Source organism: Neovison vison, chromosome 2 (genome assembly GCF_020171115.1).
Source record: "Neovison vison isolate M4711 chromosome 2, ASM_NN_V1, whole genome shotgun sequence".
In the NCBI taxonomy this organism is placed as follows: domain Eukaryota; kingdom Metazoa; phylum Chordata; class Mammalia; order Carnivora; family Mustelidae; genus Neogale; species Neogale vison.
The window spans coordinates 5,035,380-5,057,180 of record NC_058092.1 but is presented as its reverse complement, the minus strand read 5'-3'; the positions used below and the strand labels follow the sequence as shown (position 1 = coordinate 5,057,180).

At 55.2% G+C, this 21,801-nt stretch overlaps 1 protein-coding gene across 8 annotated transcripts in view; it reads right to left on the bottom strand.

Annotated features, from left to right (window-relative positions):
- CAMTA1 (calmodulin binding transcription activator 1) overlaps positions 1–21,801 on the bottom strand; it is an 817,260-nt gene that overhangs the window by 115,369 nt on the left and 680,090 nt on the right. Inside the window, exon 7 of one of the 8 annotated variants that reach the window (XM_044237062.1) lies at positions 11,279–11,356. The exons of the other annotated variants lie outside the window; for them this stretch is intronic. Within the exon in view, the coding sequence (XP_044092997.1) occupies positions 11,351–11,356 (6 nt within the window). The 3' untranslated portion in view covers positions 11,279–11,350. Of the gene's footprint in view, positions 1–11,278; positions 11,357–21,801 lie in introns of those variants that run through there. 8 annotated transcript variants of the gene reach the window in all.

The window sequence follows — 21,801 nt, the reverse complement described above, 5'->3', positions numbered from 1 at the left end:
TGGCTTTGCAGCCAATACCCTTCTTTGCAACCTTGACCGTGAACAGGCTCCCGAGATCCCCGGTGGGCTGGACAGGGGTACTGTGCCTCGCTCTCGGAGCTCATGCTTTCTGTTCAGCCTCTTCCTGGTGGTAGTGATGGCGGGACAGGTGCTCCAAGCAGGGAAGTCTGGGCGGCTGGACCCTGGACCACCCTCCCTCTGCTCTGGGGGAGCCTCTGGGGAGCCCCTCCACTAAGCCCTGTTAAAGACAGAAACCCCAAAGCTCTCCCTTGACGACAAAGGGGCCGAGCGTGGAGGCTGCAGAGGACGCATTGTGCCCGGCCCCCCAAGCGTCTATAGGATTTTTATGCTCCAGCAACTGTAACGGTGAGATTCTAGCAATTGTTTTAGAGGGAATCATGATTAAATTGGGCTGTATGTTTTTTTAATGTGTTCCCCAGTTCCTCTTTAATACCTTGGTAGGACAAGATAAAGTGTAATCACTGAAGTAATTGTGGCACTCAACAGTTTATGTCTTGAAAGAGTGACTGGGGGTTAACAAAGCCACTGCAGGGCGAGGTTTGGATTAGAAATTACAGTTTTTCTTTTTGTTATTTTCTTTTTAAATCCCTCTTTATCTTCCTCCTTTCTCCAGTGGCTCCTGGAGCTGGCTGATAACCTGTAAGCCTCCTCGGGTAAGAACAGAGCCTTCCGCACTAATGACACAAGGCAAATCCGGGGGCCACCTCCTCTGCAGAGCTGCTGCGGCAGGCCCGCCCCTTCCCCGAGCCCGTGCCCTTGCAGGCGACGCCGACCTGCCCCCCAAACCGGCAGGGCTTGACATCCTGAGTACATCCTGAGTACCAACGCCAGTCAAGGCCTGGTCTCCACTGCTGCTTACTAAACCCCGGCTGGAGCCGAGCGCTGGGCTGCCCCATGCTGGCCGCTTGCAAAGGGCGGAGGAGGAGATCCCGGGGGAGTCTCTAAGCTTCATGCTTGGAGAGCGAGACCCACATTTGCAGGTGGGGCAGAGTGGAGCCACACACCTGGGAAATTCCTGAGGGATCGTGGGGACACAGCTCCCGGGGCACTCACTAAGGCATGGCTGGTGCCCGCAGAATGGGAGGGGGTTAGAGATGTGGGAGCGGTGAGGCTTTCTGTCCCCAAGGCCACTGCAGCGGTCTGGTCCTCGTCGCCTCACCCATGCCGCAGGCATCAGCCATCTCATGGGTCCCATTCGACTCCCAGACCCGTTTTCCCAAGTCCCAGCTCTGACGGTGCCACCTGCGGCTGGCCTTCCACGACTCCTCATTATCCGTGAATTCAACCCACCAAGATACCAGCCTCCCACGATGGGCCAGATCCCTTCCACCTGCACCTCCACACACCCTCCTCACATCCCTGGCTCAGTCCTTGGGCCCACCTGACCTCTGCCTACGCTGCTTCCTCTACCCCATCTCCGCCAGGCCCCATCCCACCTGCACATCCAGACCCAGCTCCGAGGCCACGCTGTGGGTGAAGTTTCCTCGGACGCTCCCAGCACCAAGTAAATGCACTGTCCCCAAACTCCCGGAGCTGCCTTCTGCATTCACACCATCTCCTTGCACGGATGTTGGGGCTCCGGTCTACCTTCCTCTTAGAACCCAGGCTTTTTGACCCCAGAGTCTACATCAGAAAAAAATTCATTCCTCAATAGGTGGCCAACACGTACTGGTGGAATCAACAGCTGGTTGATCACATCTGCCTTTGGGGTGGTGGGGAAGTGGATGGACTTGTCGCTGGGGGCTGGGCTGTGCCTTTGGAGGAAAGCGAGCGAGTTGGCCAACTTGGGGACTGTATTCCCTCCGTTAACTCCCCACCCTCCCCCTTCCACCCTCCTGCCGTTGCCAAGGCAGAGTGAATGAAGCTGCCTGGGCCGTTCTGGGTCCTTCTGCATTTGAGCTGATTGGACTTTCCATGCACATGCACGCACACGCACACACTCACACACACACACACCCAAGTACTCACACACGCCCCTCAGCTGTGAGGCCCGCAGCTCGCTCTCTTTGTTTGTTTTTAGGTCTCACCACGGCTGCCTTGAAGCTGAGAAGACAGACGCTGGGCCGAGGGCCTTGGCACCAGCCCAGGGTAACTGGGACACCCATGTTTGCAAAGAAAGCATTTGCGGAGTGTGAAGAAATCAGAAGAGGGACGTTCAAAAACTGTGTTTAAATTTCACTCAAAATGTTCTGTTTTGTGTAAGGGGCCGAGTCCCTTCAGAAAAACACTTGCTGGCATTTGCGGACCACTGTTGCCATGGAGCTGTTAAGAGAAGTTGGCTGCCCAGGGTCAGCAATTAATTCTAGTGGCTGTCGGAAAAATGAGCCGGCAGCTTCTTTTGGAAAAAGCTGATGGGTATGGGGAAGCTGAAAGGTAAAAGTTGAAAAAATACCTCTTTCTGATGGAGGGTTTTAGACTCGCTGAAGCAAGGTGCCTTCCTAGCTCTTTCTTGATGCTTCCCTCGCTATGGAGGAGAAAGCATGTAAGTGCTCGGAGCCCCCAGAAGACGAGGCTTTCTTTTCTCTTAGTCCCCTTGAGAGAGGGGTTGGGGGCCCCAGCTCACCCCTCACCGGCTGGGTGCTCCGGGGTGGGATGCCCAGTCTCTTGGAGGAACAGCTTCCTCTCTGCAAAGTGGGGGAGACGGCAGTGCTCACTTCACTCATTCACCCGCTCGTTCATCCGACGGGTGCCTACCCGTAACCGCGACCTGCTGGGGACTGGGCTACGTTCAGAGTCTATGGCAAGGGAAACCAAGTTGTTCTCCAAGAGCCCAGAAAAGACAAACCAGGCAGATCTGGAGAAAGAGGGTGACTTTGGACGGGCTTAGTGCTAGGAGTATAAAAAGACCAGGCAAGGGGCACCAGAGAGGGGTGTGAGGCAGAGTTTAGCCACGGAACTCGTGGAAAGCCTCTGAGGAGGAGACCTTGAGCCGAGTCTGGAATAAGAATCCAACCCGGGGAAGGTCTGGGGGAAGCGAGGGTTCAGACACAGGCAGGTGTGAAGGAAGAGCTTAGGGCAGCCTTGCCGTGCCCTCCCCCGCCCCGCTCCTGGGGCCGTTCCGGAAAGAAGCCACGAGCAGAAGAAATGGAAGTTCCACTGGAGAGCAGAGAACTGGGGCTGGGGAGGGCCACCCTCTGTGGCAGTGGCTCGGCTCGGCTCCCCCAGCGTCAGCCCAGTGCCCGGCCCGGAGCTGGGCCGGGTAAGTACTTGATGAACACACCGAACCGTCCAAGGACACATCAGCGTTAAATGAGCCTCCCCCCTGCACTCAGGACTCCGTGTCCCAGTGAAAGAACGCCCGCCCTTAAGAAGAAATCGCTGGGGAAGGCTTCCACCGGCAGCCAAGATTCAGCACGAGGTGAGACACGCCGTTTTACCCACTAGTGAGAAAGTTACCAAAGTTTAACTTGTTTAAGGTTTGTTCTGAAAAAACAATCTGTTTTGTTGGCCATTTGTTGAATGAAGGCATAAAAGATGGGTTATAATTAAGTCAGCTGTGTTCAGCAGCGGGTACTAACTTTGGAACTGAAGGAAGATAGAAACAGCACCCATCTGTTGTCTTGCCGGCAGCCAGATGATGGGAAGAACTTGGACTTGGAATCGGACTTTGGTTCGGGTCCCACCTGGGTCGCTTAAACGCCGTGTGATCCCGGCTGAGTGACTCAGCCCCCCTTTTATCTCTCCCCTCCGAAACAAGGGTCATCGTCCCTGATGGGCCATTGTCGGGGTCAAGTGAGAAAACACCAAAGGGGCCCCCAACACAGTTCCCAGCAAGTAGTAGCCACTTGGTCATTGATGAGTGACCTCACAGACACCAATCTCTGTGCGCTCCTGCCCTCCATGCCTCTAGGGTCATGAACTAAACGGGTCAGTTTTACGGTGCCTTCAGAGGTGAGTACCCTCCCCCCCATTTGACTGTGGTTTCTGCAAAACCAAAGGTTTGAAGCGACTCCAATGTCACACAAGGTCACCCCTGAGAAGATGCCTTGCTTTGTCCTTAGCATAATCTCTCCAGAGGCAGAGGCGGGGGCCAGGAGGCGGCGGAGCTGTGTTGGCACCTGGAATTTTATGACATGCCAAGGCCAGGTGCAAGATCAAAGTGGAAGGTCACTTGGATTTCCCATCCCTTATCCGGTATCCGTCCAGCAGGGCCAGCACAGCGCTTGGCACCCCCCCCCCCACTCTCCTTGTTACTAAATACACCCCAGATGATGGAGAGTGTTGAGCTGTCACTGCTGGGTGGAGGCATCTGGCAGGAAATTAACTTCTTAGCTCCTTATTCACTTCGAGGGGAGCATCTCTATTGAGCAACGCTACCAGGATAGGGTTGACCGGGGCTTCCAGCCATTTTAATATTGGATACTGGCAGCAAGGCATGACCCACAGCCTCCCTTGCCACCTTCTTGCGCTGGCACCTGGCTTAGCAAATGTCTCCGGAGGGAAGAGAGAACCGCCAGCCTCTGAGACTGTGGCCCCCAGGGGAAGTTCTGGCACTGACAGGGGGCAGTGACGAGACCCTCCTGCTGTGGTCCGCCCCTGTGGAACGAAGGGCCCACCGGTGCCAGCCTCAGGGGTCCTCCCATCGCCCTTGGCTGCCCTCCGACCCATGGCCCCTCCCTCGTGGCCACCTCTCTCTGGCCGCCCCCACGAGAGGCCTGCTTTCCCTTGGATGGTCCCTGCCCAGCTCCTTCCATTCTCCAGCCCCCGGTGATGGCTCTGTGGGCTCCCCTGGGCTTTTGCATCTCTCTGCTCCTGGCCCTGCTCCTTCCATCAGGAGACAAGACATCGGCAGGCTCCATTTCCGACTCTGTGACCTTCCTCGTTTCTTTTTCTCTTGCCCTCGCTCCACCTTCTCCAGCCCCATTCATCTTGTACCTGTCCTTGGGGCTGCCTTTTCTGACCTTCCCACCTTCTCATCTCTCCTTCCCACCTTCTCTTGTCAGGGGACCCTCTGGCTTGGTCGGAATGGTCGGGTTCAATTTCTCAAGCAAAACCTTTGAATCTCTCCGACCAGCTCTGGAATGTCTTTGCTCCCCAGCTAACAACCAGCTGATCTCAGCACCAGCCTGAGGGCCTTGGCCTCTACGTCCTCTCCTCTCTCCTCAGCCCACATACTCCCTCCTACCCCGTCCCCCCTCTCTCCTCCCAGCCCACATGGATGGAGCACCTACTGTGTGAGTGCCGGTATGGAGACAGGGGCAACCGAACAGGAGACTGCTCCCCAGATGCTTGCAGCCTCCTGGGGCGGCGCATGGGGGACAGGGCAGAGTGAAGTATGTGTTCCGTGGGAGAAAGGAAGGAGAGGTGATGCCTGGCGCTGTGTTTCCCGGCTTCTGGTTCCATCTAGTGGGGAAGTCACCTTCCTCCCTCCCCTTCCCCCAGGAGCAATGCCCCGCGGGAATATCCAGGAATAACCTGGGGGCAAGCCAGGCTTAAACACAGCTTCTCAACCTCACAACTGCGGACACTTGGGACTGGATAGTCCTTTGCTTTGGAGGGCTGTCCCGTGCACTGTACTGTAGTTAGGAGCATCGTGGCCTCTACTACTAAAAGCCAGTAGTAGCATCTTAGAATGGTAACAATTAGAGATGTCTCTAGACATGGCTGAATTTCTCCCCGGAAGCCAAATCTGCCTCGGTTGAGACCCACCGAGCCCCACAGTGACCCCAGGTTCCATTCAGTCTCCAGGTACCACGTTGTTCAACTTTCAAGATTCCAAAAGGGGTAGGGAGAGTAAGACTGTCCTTCGAGGGAACTTAAAGTTGCCAGGGCTAGTTCTGGTCTATTCTGGGGTTCGTTTTATCATGACTTTGGTTTTTTAGACATACTTTTGTGTTCACCATTCAACAAAATGTTACATGACTTCATGGTGGATGCTTCTGGGTTGTTCACTAGCATTTGTTCCCTACCCAAACTCTCCTTTCCCCATGCAGCCATGAGATTGGGTCTATGGGGAGTTGGGGGGTAAGGCGGAGCCCAACCGGCCACGTGTTCTCCCATTTGGTCCATGGGGATTGCTCAAGAATGAATCTATGACCCAGTTCTGGCTAATGAGGCAACAGAAGTGTGTTTCAGCAAGAGGATTTCCCACTGGCAAGAGCCACAGGGTCTCCCAGCTTCCTTCTATGTGTGGGTGTGACCCTGGATTTGCTGCTGCCATCTTGCTCCCAGCAAGAGGATGAAGCCACCATTGAAGACAGCCAAGCAAAGAGTGGGAAAGAACCTGGGTCCTTGATGACATGACTGAGGCTCTGAACTCACTACCCTCAGCCTGCATTCCATCCAACTTTCCTTGCAGGTGATGTCACAGAGTCTTTATTGCTTAGGGCAGTTTGAGTTGGGGCAATATCCCCAGGGCAGGAACTTCTTGCCATGGTATCATTTGGTAAAGATGGAAAAAGGCTCGGTGGGGAAGCTAGACTATGGCTTTCGTCTTAAAGAGCCAGAGTCCACCTCTTCATGTTCTCTTGCATCGGCCAACCCGTGAGGTGCCCTGGTTTGGGGGGAGGCTGCACAGCTTCAGGGACTCCCTGGACCCCAGCTGCCCTAAAATCTACAGCCAAGATCTACATCAGTCTGAGATGCAAATTTCCCAACCACATTTAAGTAAGTCCCTTATTTCCCTTCCCGATGTCTAATCCAAGATCAGGTGCAGAGAAAAAAACACAACACAACACAACACAACAGCAACCTTTCTGGAAGAAAGAGATCGCTCTGAACTGAAGCTCAAGTAACATAACAGCTTTCCAACTGGCATTTGCGGTTGGGCTGAGTGAACCTAATTCCATATCAAAGGAACAGGGAAGTGTTTTAATTATCTCATTCTCATAATGGAAGTAGAAACTGGTTCTGTGGGAGGTAAACACCCTAAGCCACAAGGTTTCCTTGTAAATTACAATGCTCAACTTGAGCTGACAAGGCGAGGGGACACTTCTTCCTGTTTGATGGCGTTCCCTGACGTGTGGCCTTTTACTATAGTCATAAAAGGGCAGTAAATTAGGAAGGCGCTGTAAAATATCATCAAAACCGACTGGGATCAACCATGAGAAGCCAAATTTCCAACCAAAGCCTTGAAAATGAGGGAGACATAAACAGCATTAAGCCAGTTTCTGGGGTGGAGGCCCCCTGGCCAGGGGGGAAAGTAGGACGTTGCCTCCAAAGGTGCAGAGTTCCAAGTCTGGATGGAGTGACACACAAAGCAAATGGCAGGAGGTTACAGAACGGGAGGGCTGGCCTCTCCTAGAAAATGGTCCTCCCCTGTGCGTCTGCCTGGGCTTGGTGCTGGCTCCAGAGCCAATGTGGGCTGAGAGCCCCTCTTCCCATTCACCACTCAGCCAACACTCTCTTGAGGTCCTGTGCGCCAGGCACTGGAGGCGTGGTAACAGGAGAGCAAGTCACTGTCGGCAGAGTCCCAGTGGGACAGGCCAGTGACATGTTGACCCTACAGTCTGACGAAGTCAAGGTTGGCTGAGGTGACGCTAAGGAACCACAGTGGGGACAGCCACGGTGCAGTGATGCCCCCAGGCTGCTGGGGAGCGCTGCATCTCAGAAGCAGAGGCGCATCCACCTGAGTGCTCTGGGAGCACTACTCTGTGCACGGGCAGGGTTGAGTTCTTGCCCAGTAGTGGTAATAAAGCCCACACTGACTGTGCCAGGTGGGCCCCAGGCTGCAGGCTTCACATAGCTTCCTGCACTGAACCCTCCCAAGAATCTTCTCAGGAACATTATTAGGATCTGTTCCACTTCAGAGCTGAGAAACTGGGCTCCAAGGAATTAGGGAACCTGCGTCTGGCCAGTTTCCTGTTAAAGGTTCCCACGCTAGACCCTGAGCCATATCATCTCACTCTGACTAGCCTGGTTCCAACACGGGGTGTAGGAACAGTTGAGACTCTTGATTCTCCATTTGTTGGACTATTTTGCAATAAGAAAAAAAATGACATCTGAGAGCAAATTTCTTTGGGGAAATTGATCCCAGTCTTGGGGAAATAGTGCCTTAGACCCTAAGGGGTTGTGTGTGTGAGTGTGTGCATGTGTGTGTGAGTCTGTGCGTGAGCACGTGCGTGCGTGCATGCGTGTGTGTGCGCGCGTGCATGTGTGTGTGTGCTAACCAACATCTTCTGGGTAAACACTTCTGGTGGGACACTCAGGACCCGGTCTGTGTCTTCCTGGGTCTCCAAGTGACTGATTAGCAGGGACAAGGGCCACCCCAAGATCTGAGTACCAGCCAGCCCTGAGGCCATATTTGCTCTGCTGATACGCTGGCCCGAGAACCTGAGGGTAGAGGACTCACGTCCTTCTGGGAATTTCCCTGAGGTCCCAGAGTCTTCCCAAGCTCCCCTCGGTTCCAGGCAGGATCGATATGAGTCACTTCAGAGAGACGGACACGTACCTTTTCAAAGTCTGTACAGGGGGGATTGATAAGACCCTGAAGTTTTCCTTCTGTCCTACCTGATTGTTTGCTGCTACATGTTTGTGCTCTGACGCGTCCTCCCCCACTGGAGGTGGATAGGGCCCAGCAGGCATGGTCTCCTGGTATTTGTAGACAGGACTGAGTGACCCCCAGCTAAGAGTGGGCCTTCCATGACCCAAAATCTTGGTCATCTGGATACAGGCCAAACAACCCCAGTAATCTATCGGCTGGAAACGAGGCTCAAGGTCACCACAGTGGCCCATGGTGGAGACCAGAGGATGCCCTGGCCTCAGGCCCAACAACTTCTCTCACTCTCAGCAGCTACACTTCCCCCATGGGAAGGGCTGTTTATAAAACAGAGGGAACAGGCTTGGCCACACTTCACCCCAAGAGCTCATCCCTCCATGTCTTAGAGAGAACACTTCACTGCAGGGGACACCTGTGGGACAGCAGGCCTTATTCAGGTGACAGATTTATAATAAACAGCCTGATTTTATAGAGCCCCAAATATTTGCACAAAAATGAGCCCTTCGTATAACGTGTGCCATTTATCTCCCCACTGTCACCTGGTATATCTCTCTATTTTATTACTTTATTTTCCAGTTCCTCCCAGTTCTGTGCCCACCTCTCTCCTCTCATTTCGACTGTAGCTGTTGCTCTGGCCGGCCCCGCCTCCCCTCCCTTTCACGCTCTTGCTTCTGCCGGCGAGTGCCCCACCCCACAGCTTAAGGCACTTGGGATCCCCAGAGCCCCCCCATTCTTCCTTGAGGATTCTAGGGAACAGCAGGAATGTGCCAGTGGGGAAGGACCTTTCAGCCAAACACCCTCCCTGCACGCCGTGTCAGCACTCTGGACAGCGCCCGGCATCGCCCTCACTGCCTCCCAGCCTCCTCTCTCACCATTTCTAACACCAACCCCAAGTGGTTTCTGACCTTCTGCTACCCCAAGACACAGGCTCAATAACTGATTGCGAAGTGCATGAAGAAAGAAGCCATTTTAATTTCAAAGTTCTGCTGACATTCGAGGGCTCTCAAGGTTTATATAAACAGAACGCCCCGCTTGAAATATCACTTTGAATTCTGTTTGTGCAGTCGCGCCTCTAATGTGCTGCTGTTTTGGTTTCCCTCGGCAATGGGAGCCTTTGTGTTTTAATATTCAGAGGCACAAGGAAGCAGGAAAATTATAGCTGGGGACTCCCGGGCTTGGTTCTTCATCATCCAAGTTAAATTTGGCTGAATTGAGGGAAAACATCCTTTTAAAAGGGTGGTAAATGGGAATAATAATCTCTCACATTTACAAAACACTGGGTATTTTCAAAGCCTGCTCACATTCATTATCTTGTTGGATTTTCACAGCAGTCCTGCTCAGAACCTTCCGCAAATAGCTGTGGTAGGTGACACATAGGAATGGCAAGGCTCCGGAGAGCCTCTGTAGCAAACGGAGAAACTGAGGCTGAGAAGGTGTGCATATGACCCACCCAAGGTCACTCCAAGGTGGAGTGCAAGGAGTGTCAAGCCCAGGAGGTGGCCATGCCAGGCAGCTTTTCTAGCAGGCTGCCTCCTTCCTCGTGCCCCCTCTGTGTCTTCAAGCAACCATCAAAGGGTTTCCTTTGGAGAAACCCTTTCCATGGGGGTACCACTTGAACCCCTCACTGGGGCTTCTGCCTTTTAAGGGGAATTAAAACCCAAAGGAAAAGGAGAAAATCCCTAAGCTTCACAAGAGTCTTCATCTCCGAAGCATTTATACTTTGTGCCGAGATGTGTGCCCTTCACTCCATCCCTGACAGGCTTTCTTTCATCCGACCTTAACAGCTCTGAGCGTGGTTTCCGTTCCCTTTCGTGGCTGAGAAGACTGAGGTTCATAAGATTAAAGCTAGTCAGCGCTGCGGCCATATCCACACGTGGGCAGCCTGCTCCAAAGCCTGCGCTCTCCATCTCCATCTCCAGGCACTTCTGTTTGTGTCTCAGGGCAGTTTTTAGCATCAGATGTGGGGTGGGGGGCGGTGGGGGCTGGGTGTGAGGTCTGCTTTGCCTTTCTTGTGAGAGGCCAGGCTCCTTCACTCCCTGGGACTGCTCCTGGAGTGGGGTCCAGGTCCTGAGGGTGCCCCCGCCTGGCATTGTGCCCTTCAGGATGGAAGTCGCCGGACCGCATTCTGCGCATGGCCCAGTCATGCACGCAAGGTCATAATCGTGCCCGCCTATGCACTGCTGCGTGGATGGATGAATAAATGAATGAACGAGGAAGGGGATCTGACCGTGCAGGTGTGCAGAGTGGGGCAGGGCAGTGGAAGGACAGGACACACCTGCTCAGGCTCCCCCCCTTGCAGCACACCCTCAGCAGGGCTGACAGTGCCTGACAGCCAAGGTGAGGCAGACGCAGCGGGGCCCAGCGTTCCCAGGGTTCAAGGTGAGTGACGAGGGCGTGAGACTCGGAGGATGTCATCCGGGTCCATCAGATAAGCCTGATTTGACGTTCCTGGTCTAGTCGGGGCTGGGCAAGCTGATGGCGGATTGTTCCAGGCTCTGTCTCCGGGGGTGGTGTCATTTATAGGTTCTTGAAATTTGTTACTGTTGATAACAGTGACGAGCCATAAATATCTCCAAGTGAGGAATGTTAATAACACAGGAGGCATTTTTTAAGTGGTGGCTTTGGGGAGCCTTCAGCATGTCAGTGCCAATGGGGCCGCTGTTGTCGCTGTCATATATCTGGGAAGTTATTCCGGGAAGGTCGCCCGGTGACTCGATTGTCATTATGTACAAAATATTTCAATTTTCTAGAATAGAGTTGGTTCTGGCGTCAATGAATCTTCATCTTCTCTCCTTTTTATGTCTCCCTGTTTGTCTCTGGGGTCTGGTTTTTGTGTGAGCAGGAGAAGATGGGCGCAAATGGGTGCTTTGGGCTGGAATGGGACACTCCAGGTCAAAACTGCAAAGCGGGAGAGGGTTGGGGAGAAGGGATGAGCGCCCAAGGTCCTCTGGGGGGACAGGTGGAATGATGGGACCAGCTCAGGGGCCCCTCACACATCTTTAGCCCCAGTTCGTCTGTTCCAGCTAAACTGGTCCCTGGAGGCAGTGTGCACCTTTGGGCTCCCCGGTTTTCTCACACGGTCATTTCTCCTACCGAAGTCCCCTCACGGCCTGCCCAGCCCTCAGAGCCCAGCGTGCCCCCACCACCTGTCACTCTGCTGTGACCCAGAGCCCACACAGTGGTGTGATTCATCAGGCACTGCATCCCGTGTTTTCCCCTGCCGCGCTCCCATCCCCACTTGGCAACAGGGCTTAAATCTTGTTCTACTTAACTTGTTCCCAATTCGTCACCACCTCCTTGTGGGCAAGGACCATATCATATAGGCTTCTGTGGTTCCTGAACAGGCTGGCTGCTGCCGCCTCTCCTCTGTGCCTCCTCTCCCCCTGGGCCAGGCAAACCACCGCCCGTTCCCCACACCTCGGTGGTGGCCTCCAGGAGCCACCCGAGGGGGCTGGGGTCCCTCTTGTGTGCTCTGGGGCCAGCCTGGGCCATCTGTCCACCCAGCCTGCACCCACTGCTTAGGACTCCCCACCCCTTGTCTGTTCAGTGCCAGGCGCACAGTGGGTCTGGAATCAGTGAGCAGATAAATGGTAGCGCTTCAGCGGGGCATCAGCTAGGATTCTGGGCTTTTCTCTGCATTCCAGTTCCAAGGTGAGAATGGCTGTGTTGATCAGACACAGGTCTATGTCCAGCCCCAGGTCACCCATGCACTAGACACAGTTGCCCAATGTCTTCATGCTCCCTCTACTCCAGGTCTACAGGGTGTGGGTCTGGTTGGGGGGAGGGGTGCAAAGACTTCTAAGACGGGGTCCCTGCCTTTGGGAAACACACATTTGAAGGGGAGATCAGCCTGGCACACGTGGAAAGATTTAAAAAGAACACAGACCCTCTGGGTGGAGAGGAGCAGCCTGGGGGGTGGGAGGGCGGCTTGGCGGTTCCTGAGGAGCAGGCATTCCTGCAGGGGGGGCGCCAGGCTGGAAATCTGCTCTCACAGGCTCCGTGCATCACTTCTACCGCCTTCTGCTCTACTTGAACCTTCTCTGAAACGCCTTATTAACTTGCAGAGGGCAGCCACGCCCTCCAAGGGCCCCTGCAGGACCGCTCCAGCCCTTCGAGCGCTGGCCTTGCTTCGACTCTGGCCTCTGTACGGTCCCTAGTCTCCCGAAATGTCACAATGGCTCTGCCTAGCAGGCGTCTCTCCACGCACCCCCAGTGAGCTCTGAGTAGGTGGGGACATCACGGTCCCAGACCCAGGCAGGGTGTGGCAAGGCACAGAGCTGTGAGGATCCGCAGCCAGGGCCTGGAGGAGAGGGCGGGCAAGGGGGTGCCTGAGGCCATGGCAGCCCTCACTCTGGCCCCGCACACCAGGGCAGCTGGGGAGAGGCATCTGGCAGGTGAGGCCAGGAAGAGCCTACATACGTGCTGCCCTTGTCAGACTCTGATCAGTGAATTTGGCCCCACCGTGGCTTGGGCCCCCTCCCCGGGGGCCTCCTGTCTTGTTCCAAGGTGGGGCACAACAGGGCCTTCTGCTTGCTCACATCACCCTAGTGGGGCTCAAGGCCGTTGGCTGGGGAAACTTCCTCCTCCCTCTGAGACCGAGACCGGGTCAGCAGGGGACAATGCACGTTTCTGGCGTTCTGCTCTCAGGCCATTTAGGGAGAAAATGAAACACTGCAGGCGTTCCCAGCTGGGGCTGAGTCTTACTTCCAAGAAGGGGCAGAGATCAGTTCTGGCTCATGCAGGGTCTACAGAGGGCTCCAGGTACATTCCTTCCTCTGGACCACAGTTGTGCATGAGCCCCCTGGCCCCCTGCCCTCCCGCAACCATTGCAGACAGACTCTGCAGGGCGGTGGGGGTGGGGGGGGCGGGTACTCTCCGTCACTTTTGAATGACAAACAAATCACGTGAGGTGTTAGAGATCTAACCCTCTGGTCTATTGCCTTCATTCTTCAGGAGAAGGAGGATGGGGTGGAAGGTCATGGCTAATTGTACTGAATCGATCTTGTTCATGGCTGTGTCCCCAGTACCCAATACAGATCTGTGAATGCCCCTCATTGGACGAATGTTTCTTAAGCATCCGTTTACAGTGCCCTGCTGTGCGTGACTGCACTGGATTCAGAGGGGCTGGGGATCAAGGCCGACCCCGCCCTTCCCGCCGGGAGCTGACTATGGGGAGGGGCGGATGGGCCAAGTGGGGAAGGAAGAGAAGCCACGTATGCTAGCAAATCCCTCAGCTCACCGGGGCTCAGCCGTGTGGGTATTCGGAAGCCCCCGTGCTTGTCTGTCCCCGTGTGCCTGTGCGGATGCACGCGCCGTCCCTCACTGGGCTGTGCCCCGGGTCTGTGTCCCTGCGGTTCTCCATCCCAGTGTTTTGTTAAGAAATGTCCCCGAGAACCCGCTTCCAGGCTGAGACCGCTCGACTGCCCCCTGTAACCCACTGCGGGAACATGTGCTCCCGGTCAGGAGGCGGGGGTGCACCCAGCTCAGCCCTCCCGTTGCACAGATGGGAAGAGGAGACCAGAAAGCCGGGGGAGGCGAGGCCACAGTAGTGAATGATCACAGCTCTGTGTTTTGACTTTCCCACACGCGGGGAACTGCACCCCAGGAAGCTGGTTCATGCTCCCCGCTGCCTCATGGGAGAGCTGGCCCCACCTGCTTTCACAGAAAGGAAAGGGAAACTCAGAGGAGCCAAGCGACCTGCTCAAGGTCACGGGGCCTGCTCGTGATGGAGACACAGCTGTGACTCAGGCCCGAGCTCAGACATTCTCAGCAAGGTTACAGGGCCCCAGGGAGCCCACAGGGACGGAGCCCAGGCCCTGCTCCTCACCCCATTGGCGCTCTGGCCTTCTGCAGGGCCAGGCTGGCGTTGGAGGAAAGGAGCCTTGAGGGCAGGCCAGGGACCCCCACATCAGGGGGCTGGAAGCCAGGGCCAGGGTTCCCTTTCCCGGGCTGCCCAGCTCCCGCTCAGATGGGCTTTGATTTGCTGTTAACACCGAAGTAGAGCGGAGCCTCATGAATCATTCATGAAGGTCCTCAGACAAGATCATTATTTTGAATGTTGAGTGTCAGGAAAACAGTGTCTGACGGGTAAACATGATGTCTGATGACACAACAGCCGATGGGGTGACCCGGCAGCCGGGCCCCTGCCAAGCTGCTGGGAATTTTTAAACATTAGGAAAAAAAAAAAACAAAAAACCAAAAACCCAACCCAGGCTCAGGGAAGAGCAGCAGACTCATCACAAATCCCTCATCTGCTGGTGGGGCCAGGAGGCAGGGCAGGAGCACGGCTGACCTCAGCAGGAAGTGACTCAGCGTTGCCCCCAGCCCCACGGGCCCAGGTGGTGCTGTGAACCTCCCCCTCCAAGGTTCTGAGGCCGGCTGCTCAGCCCAAGAGCTCTTGCCCTTGCTTTCGTGTAGAATTTCCCAATTGACTGTCCTTCTGGAAAAGGCCACGGAGGCTTCTAGCGCCCGTCTGTCTACCCTGGGCCATGCCACCCTCCCGTTCCCCCCGCTGGACCTGTGGCTGGCCGAGGCCCCGGGCCCCCACGTTCCTGGCCATGTCGAAGCCACTTTCCAGCGGATGACAGTTTGCCAATAGCCTCACTACCTGCATTATTTAAGCAGAACAAGGTGAACCTCGGCTGCACCCTTGAGTGCAGATCAAATTGACGGCCAGAATGGAAGCTACAAGCAATTAGATTTTCTAAAGAGAAAAGGATGCCGAGGGGACCGGCACCAGCAGGCCAAGGGGGATCCTGCTGGCCGGGCGGGGCTGGCCCCCTCCCTGCCGCCAGTCTCTCATGCGGCACCTCTGCCCTTCCCTGTTGGGGTAAGTCCTTATGTCACCCAGCTGTGGGCCCTGCTGTGCCCTCTCCCCCTCCTGCAGGTCCAGGCTCTTACAACGGAGTGACAAAGATACATACCTGCACCCAGAAGGGAGCCCCCCACATCCTGAGACTCCCCTTGGAACTGGGTCAGAGGCTCGGCCCTGGCTGTTTCCCCCATCCCTGTAGGGACCTTTCCAGCAGCTCCCCGACATCTCCCAGACCCCTCGCCTCTATCAGGGCCCAGCTGCGTGGCCTCCACATGCTTTCTGTCTTCCCTGCAGATCACCTTCAACCAGGCCTTCTGGGGCAAGTACCAGGGCACACTCTGAGGCTGGGAGGAGAGGGGGCAGAAGCACTAGGTCTGCAGTCAGGAGGGCATTCCCTAACCATGGGTCAGCAGCAGCAAAGGTAGAGTATGGGGCTCCCGGAGGGGCCAAGGCCTGACCCTGAAAATGAGCTCCTTGGCCCAGCTGAGGGCACGGGCTCAAGAGGGCTCACATAGCTCAGAGCTGCAAAGGTCTGAGCTCTGAGGTCATCCAGCCCTGCCTCCCTCCAGCCTAAGAACATCCTTCTTCTACACTGACTCATCCCTCCACTTGAACACTTCCAGAGATGGGAGCTTGCTTCCTCCCCACACCATCTATGCCACCAAAAGCATCTGAGTCTTCCTTTCTTAACCTGAAGTCAAATCTGCTACCCTGAAAATCTGCCATGATTTTATCTTCTCAATCCACAGGAAATAGGACTCCACTCTTCAGGATGTGATAGTCTTTCAATGATTTGAAGACAGATTCATGTCATCCATCCATCTACCCGTTCACTCAATCCATCTGCCTGTCCAACCAACCAACCAACCAACTATCCATCCATCCATCCACTCATCCATCCATCCAACCATCCATCTACCCATTCACCCCTCTTTGGTCTACCCAACTATCCATCCATCCATCTGTCCATCCACTCATCCATCCATCTAACCATCCATCTACCCATTCACCCCTCTTTGGTCTACCCAACTATCCATCCATCTGTCCATCCACTCATCCATCCATCCAACCATCCATCTACCCATTCACCCCCTCTTTGGTCTACCCAACTATCCATCCATCCATCTGTCCATCCACTCATCCATCCATCTAACCATCCATCTACCCATTCACCCCTCTTTGGTCTACCCAACTATCCATCCATCTGTCCATCCACTCATCCATCCATCCAACCATCCATCTACCCATTCACCCCTCTTTGGTCTACCCAACTATCCATCCATCCATCCGTCCATCCACTCATCATCCATCTAACCATCCATCTACCCATTCACCCCTCTTTGGTCTACCCAACTATCCATCCATCCATCCGTCCATCCATTCATCTGTCCATCCCACCAACCATGTACTCACCCACCTGTCTTCTATCTACCCACTTATTCACCCATCCATCCCATCCACCCATGCATTGTTCCATTTAATATGTATTGAGGACCTGTCAAATGCTGATACCACTCTGGTTATTGCAAGATACGGTCTCTGGCCTCCAGGACTTTATTCTTCTGGTGCTGAGGCAGGCACATAACCAGAGTCACACTGTAACCCGAGTGCTAGATGAGAGGAATGAAAACAGGGTGGAAGTCATCTGTAGCCCAGCACTCCCAGTTTCTTCCCCTCCATGGTCCTGAGAACTCCAGGACTTCCTCTCCCTTATCCGCCTTCTCTGGATGACTCCTGGCCTAGACACCACCCTGTTTAATGCCTACAACTGTGTTGGGAACTGTCTGGTCTAGAACCAGCCCTTTCCCATGGTGGTGCGAGGGCCAGGCCTGAACCCATGGGAGGTCCTTCTGCTCCAAGGGTCTGGAAGGGTAATCTCTTCTGTGGTTTGAGGCGGGAGGTGGGAATATCTTCCCATGTTCCACCCCCTGGAGAGGAGGAAATGCTTGTGCCATTAACCTGAAATGCACTTCCAAGCTCCTTCATAGATCATGCCTGGTCGCTTTTCGATGTACCAAAGAACATTTCAAATGAGTCCCTGGTGGGCTCAGTTGGGAAGTTCTTTTGGCCACTTAAAATTTCAGCCTCTGCATGTAAGGCATGCTAGCAGTAATTGTTCAAGAAAATCAAATGAAAGCAGATACAGCACGTTCCTACTTATTTATCAGCCATAGATACAGGCCACTTTTCATCATGCTGAGCCTCCAGAAAAGATAAAAGAGAATTGATCTGAGTCTCTCTTGTGCAAGTGTCGTGTCTGGCATCCCAGTTCCGTCTTAAAGGAACCACTTCCTGGCCTGTGTTGTATCCCGGGCAGCAGCTGCTGGGTCTCAGGTTCTTCCCCAAATATTCCTCTGGAGAGGCTGTCGTTGCCTGGCGTCCCTTGGTTGATGGCACCTGGGGCTCTGGACCTGAGTGGGATCTTAATTCAGGACCAGGTCTCAGGGCCTGTCCCATGTTCCACTGAAAACACTGGCTTCTCTCCTCCCTACCCAACCAGGGTGACCTCCTTGTTCTCTGCAGAGGGACCTTGCTTGGGCCACATGGCTCAGAGGGCACGATCCTTCTGCTGTGGTACCTGTCCTTTGCTGAAGCCTTCCCATAGTCTACCCCCGAAAGTGAGGGGTCGGGGGCAGGAGAGATGCAGACCAGACAGAGATAGGCCATCACATCTGAGAGACACAGTGTTGGCAAAGGATGGCCAAGAGCCCTTGGTTGTTCCTCCCTGTGATGCTTAATTCCATGTGTCAACTTGTCTAGGCCACGATACCCAGATATTTGGTCAAATACCAGTCTAGATCTGGCTGTGAAGGCATTTTTTAAAAATAAAATTAACATTTAAGTTAGTAGACTTTGGGCAAAGAGATCACCCAGCATAATGTAAATGGGCCTCATCCCACCAGTTGAAGGTCTTAAGAGAAAGACATAGGTTCCCCAAGGAAAGGAAGAAGAAATTTTGCCTATAGACTGACTTTGGATTCAGGACAGAACATCAAATCCTCTCTGGTCTCCAGCCTGCTAGTGTGCCCTAGAGAATTGGGACTTGTCAGCCCCACGGGGGGGCCAATTCCTTAAAATCAATCTCTCTCTCTCTTTGGTATGTACACACTTACTCTCTCTCCCCCCTATTGGTTGTGTTTCTCTGGAAATCCCTAGTCAGAGTCCCTGCTGTACCCCACTGACCCCATCAGGCCCTCAGAGGCTGTTCAGCTCTGCAGGTGTATCGCTTCCTTCCTGTGTTGACCTTGGGGCCAGAGCTGCGATCAACCAACCAGTCAATCATCAGAGAAGATCGCAGCGCTCCCTGCTACTTACTGAGCATCTGTTCTGGGCCAAACCTCGAGCCAAACCATCGTATGCATCAACTCCTGTCCTTACACCAATCCCAGTGATGGGGTGAGGTGCCCTCCTCACTCCCATTTGGAAGCAGAGGAAATGGATGCCCAGAGAGGTCAAGCTACTTGCCCAATACCAAACAGAGCTGGTAGTTGGTGGAACCCAGACTTGAAACCAGCTTCGTTTAAGGCCCTTGCCTATGTGATGGGTTCTATCCTGGTATTTACTGACGGGCCCGGGGAGGGCCTTGGTGGGGTTAGGGACAAGCAGGCTCGCATCTTAGATCAACGAAGAAGGAGACACCAGCAATGGTGACTGTCTGGGGTCCCAAAGGGAATGGAAAGTGGAGAGGCCCAGGACCAGGCCAGGACCTCCCTGTCCTCGGGCGCCTGGGGTCAATGGGGACTGCAGCTTGTCCACAGAGGCATTCATTCTGTTCGGGCTGGGGGGTGTAGTTCTAAAGTGCCATCGCCTTGTCACTCTCTCCAACAGACAGAGACGGGGGTGGGGGCGGGCTTTGGGGAAATGAAATCTACAGGGCGCTGTCGTCCAGAATGTCGTTCCTCAGCGTCTGGCTGCTCCTCGTTGCTCCAAGAAAGGCAGTCAAGCTGGGAGAGCCTATAAGAGCAAGTGGCGTGGGCTTGACGGATCTGACTGTCCCCAGCAGGTGACGGTCAGTCCAGCCACAGAGCAGGAGAGCAGTCGCCTGGCCAGGGAGCACGTGACCCTGAGGAACAGGGCCCCACAGTTCACCTAAGGAACGGGCTCCTGCCAGCTGGGTGGGACCAGGCCCCAGGCAGGGGGAGGGCAGGCCAGGATGCGGAGCTGCCGGCGGGTGGGTGTGGTCAGCCACGTGTGTGTTCCACATGCGGGTGAGCGGGCCTGGGGCTTGGGGAGACGGGAGGCCAATTCTGGGCGGATTCCGAAGCCCTGGTGAGGTCTGCTGTAAGCCCAGCTGGATCTACCAGGGCGAACCTTGTTTCCAAGACCAGCTACTTCCCGGTGAGGAGCCGCCCCATTTACACCTGCCTCCGGGGGCACAGCCTGGCGGACAGCAGGCAGGCCAGCCCCTCCATGCCGGGGCAGGGATGCGCTCGCTGCTCTAGGTCTACCTTGGACTGCCGTAGGCGGGGCAAACACGGGCTACCTGCCTCCGGGGACTGGGAGCCCTCCTGCTTCCCTACCAACCCCCTGCTCCGTCCCCTCCACCTGGCTGCAGGCCCCCCCCCCCCCCCCCCCCCCCCCCCCGTCTTGTCACTTCTGCGGTGGCCCAAGGGCGTTTCCCACCCATCTCCGAGGATACAGGGAGGTGCTGGGACAGTTCAGGCTAATCCGCTGGAGCTGGGGACCTAGGAAGCCAGGGAGCCCCCACCAAAGGGCGGCTGGGCCTTCAGCTATGGTTGTCCTGGATACCAATTTTCCTTGCAAATGACACCCTTAGGGGGCAGATAGCTTCCCTCTCTGGAAGGCTGCCTGGAGGCTGACCAGGGCCAGGGATGGGGTATCTGTGAGAAGACCCCGCCTCAGTTCAGGTGCCTGGGTTCTGCGGAGCTCTGCACAGGGGGCTCTGTTTCCTCAGCTGTGGAGGGATCGGGGATGGCATCGATGTCCCGGATTCTCTGGACTCGTGATGGCACATTTTGGGGGGCAGAGCGTCTCAAACTTTACTGAGTGTCAGGATCACCCCGGAAGCACCCCAAGAATGTACTTCCCTATACCCTAGTTAACTTGGGGGAGCTGCAGACTTAACAGGCACCCCGATAGGGCCCCTGACTAGGCTCCTGCTGTGGGTCCAAACCTGGCTGCATCCCCTCCCACCGCCAGCCTGGCGAGGTGCCTGTGACATCTGGAGGGGGCAGAGAAGCCCCCAGAGGATGATGATCTCGAGCTTTCAGTGCACAGCACATGAGGGTCTCGCCTGGTCCCTTCCAGCTCCGGCAACCTGGGCAAGCTTCCTTCATCGCCTCTAAAAAGGGCCACACCTAACTTAGCTTCTTACTGGCCAGTTTCGGCCTCAGTTACCCCATCTCTAAACTGGGGGAATTCACGTCACTGGTTTCCCCTCGTTGTTTTGATCTGGTGATCAGGGCACCGTGTTGGAGGCTGAGCCTGCCTTCCCAGGGGGGTGGTTGGGGGTGGGGGGGTCCCGGAGAGCCTCGGGCTCCAGGATGCTGAGTGAGAATCAGCCTCCGGATTCAGCAGAACCGGGGGAGGAGACAGCTTCCCACCTCCTTTGTTTAAAGAAGAGCCAAATTAAAGCGCTAAGTTTATACATTAACTTTGCTGCAGACAGGAGAATTTAAATAGCTTTCTAAAAGGTATTTTTAAAAACTGCTTTTCAGTGCTCCATTGAAAGTTCTCTGCCTTGCTTTGGAGTCTCTGCAGCTGCCAAAAATACGATGGAAATTACTAACATGTAGTCTGCATTGGCTGGGGAAGGGTTTGCCAACTTGCCTCCAATCATCTAAAAACTGATCGCATCTGATCTGAAACACAGGCGCTCCTTTTGCCCACCGTGACGAGCCGGGGCCTCAGGGAGGGGCGCCTTTGTTGACAGACCCGCCTGACTAGGCTCATGACCTCTCTCAGTTCCATACGGATAGCAGCTGCTGCTGGGTGAGCTGACGACCCGTGTCCCCCAAAATGCACATGTGGAAGCCCAACCCCCGACTACTGCTATTAGAAGAGGGGACCTTCGGGAGGTGATTAGGGTTACATGAGCTCTTGAGGGCGGGGCCCCATGATGGGACTGGTGCCCTTCTATGAACACGACGAATCCAGAGGGCTCTCTCTCTGCTGCGTCAAGACACAAGCAGGGGACAGCTTCTGCGGACCAGGGCGCGGACACCAGACCTGCCGGTGCCTTGATCTTGGTCTTCCAGCCTCCAGAGCTGCGGGCGAGACCTGTCTGTGGTTCCCTGTGATGGCAGCCCCCATAGACCAAGACAACAAGTGCTCCAGGAACCCACGGGCACCCAGATCCCACTGTGGCCAGAGCAGCCCCCGAGCTCCCACCAGAGCCTTCACTTCTGAGTGCTGGGCTCTGCCCCCAGCCTGGTCCTTCTGGACCCAAATCTGTCTGTTACGCCAAGTCCTCTCTGCCTCAGTCTGACTCGCAAACCATCAGTGAGCAGCCTCACCTCAAGGCAGATCCCCGATCTCCGTCCTTCTGTCCCTCCTCACTGCGTCCGCT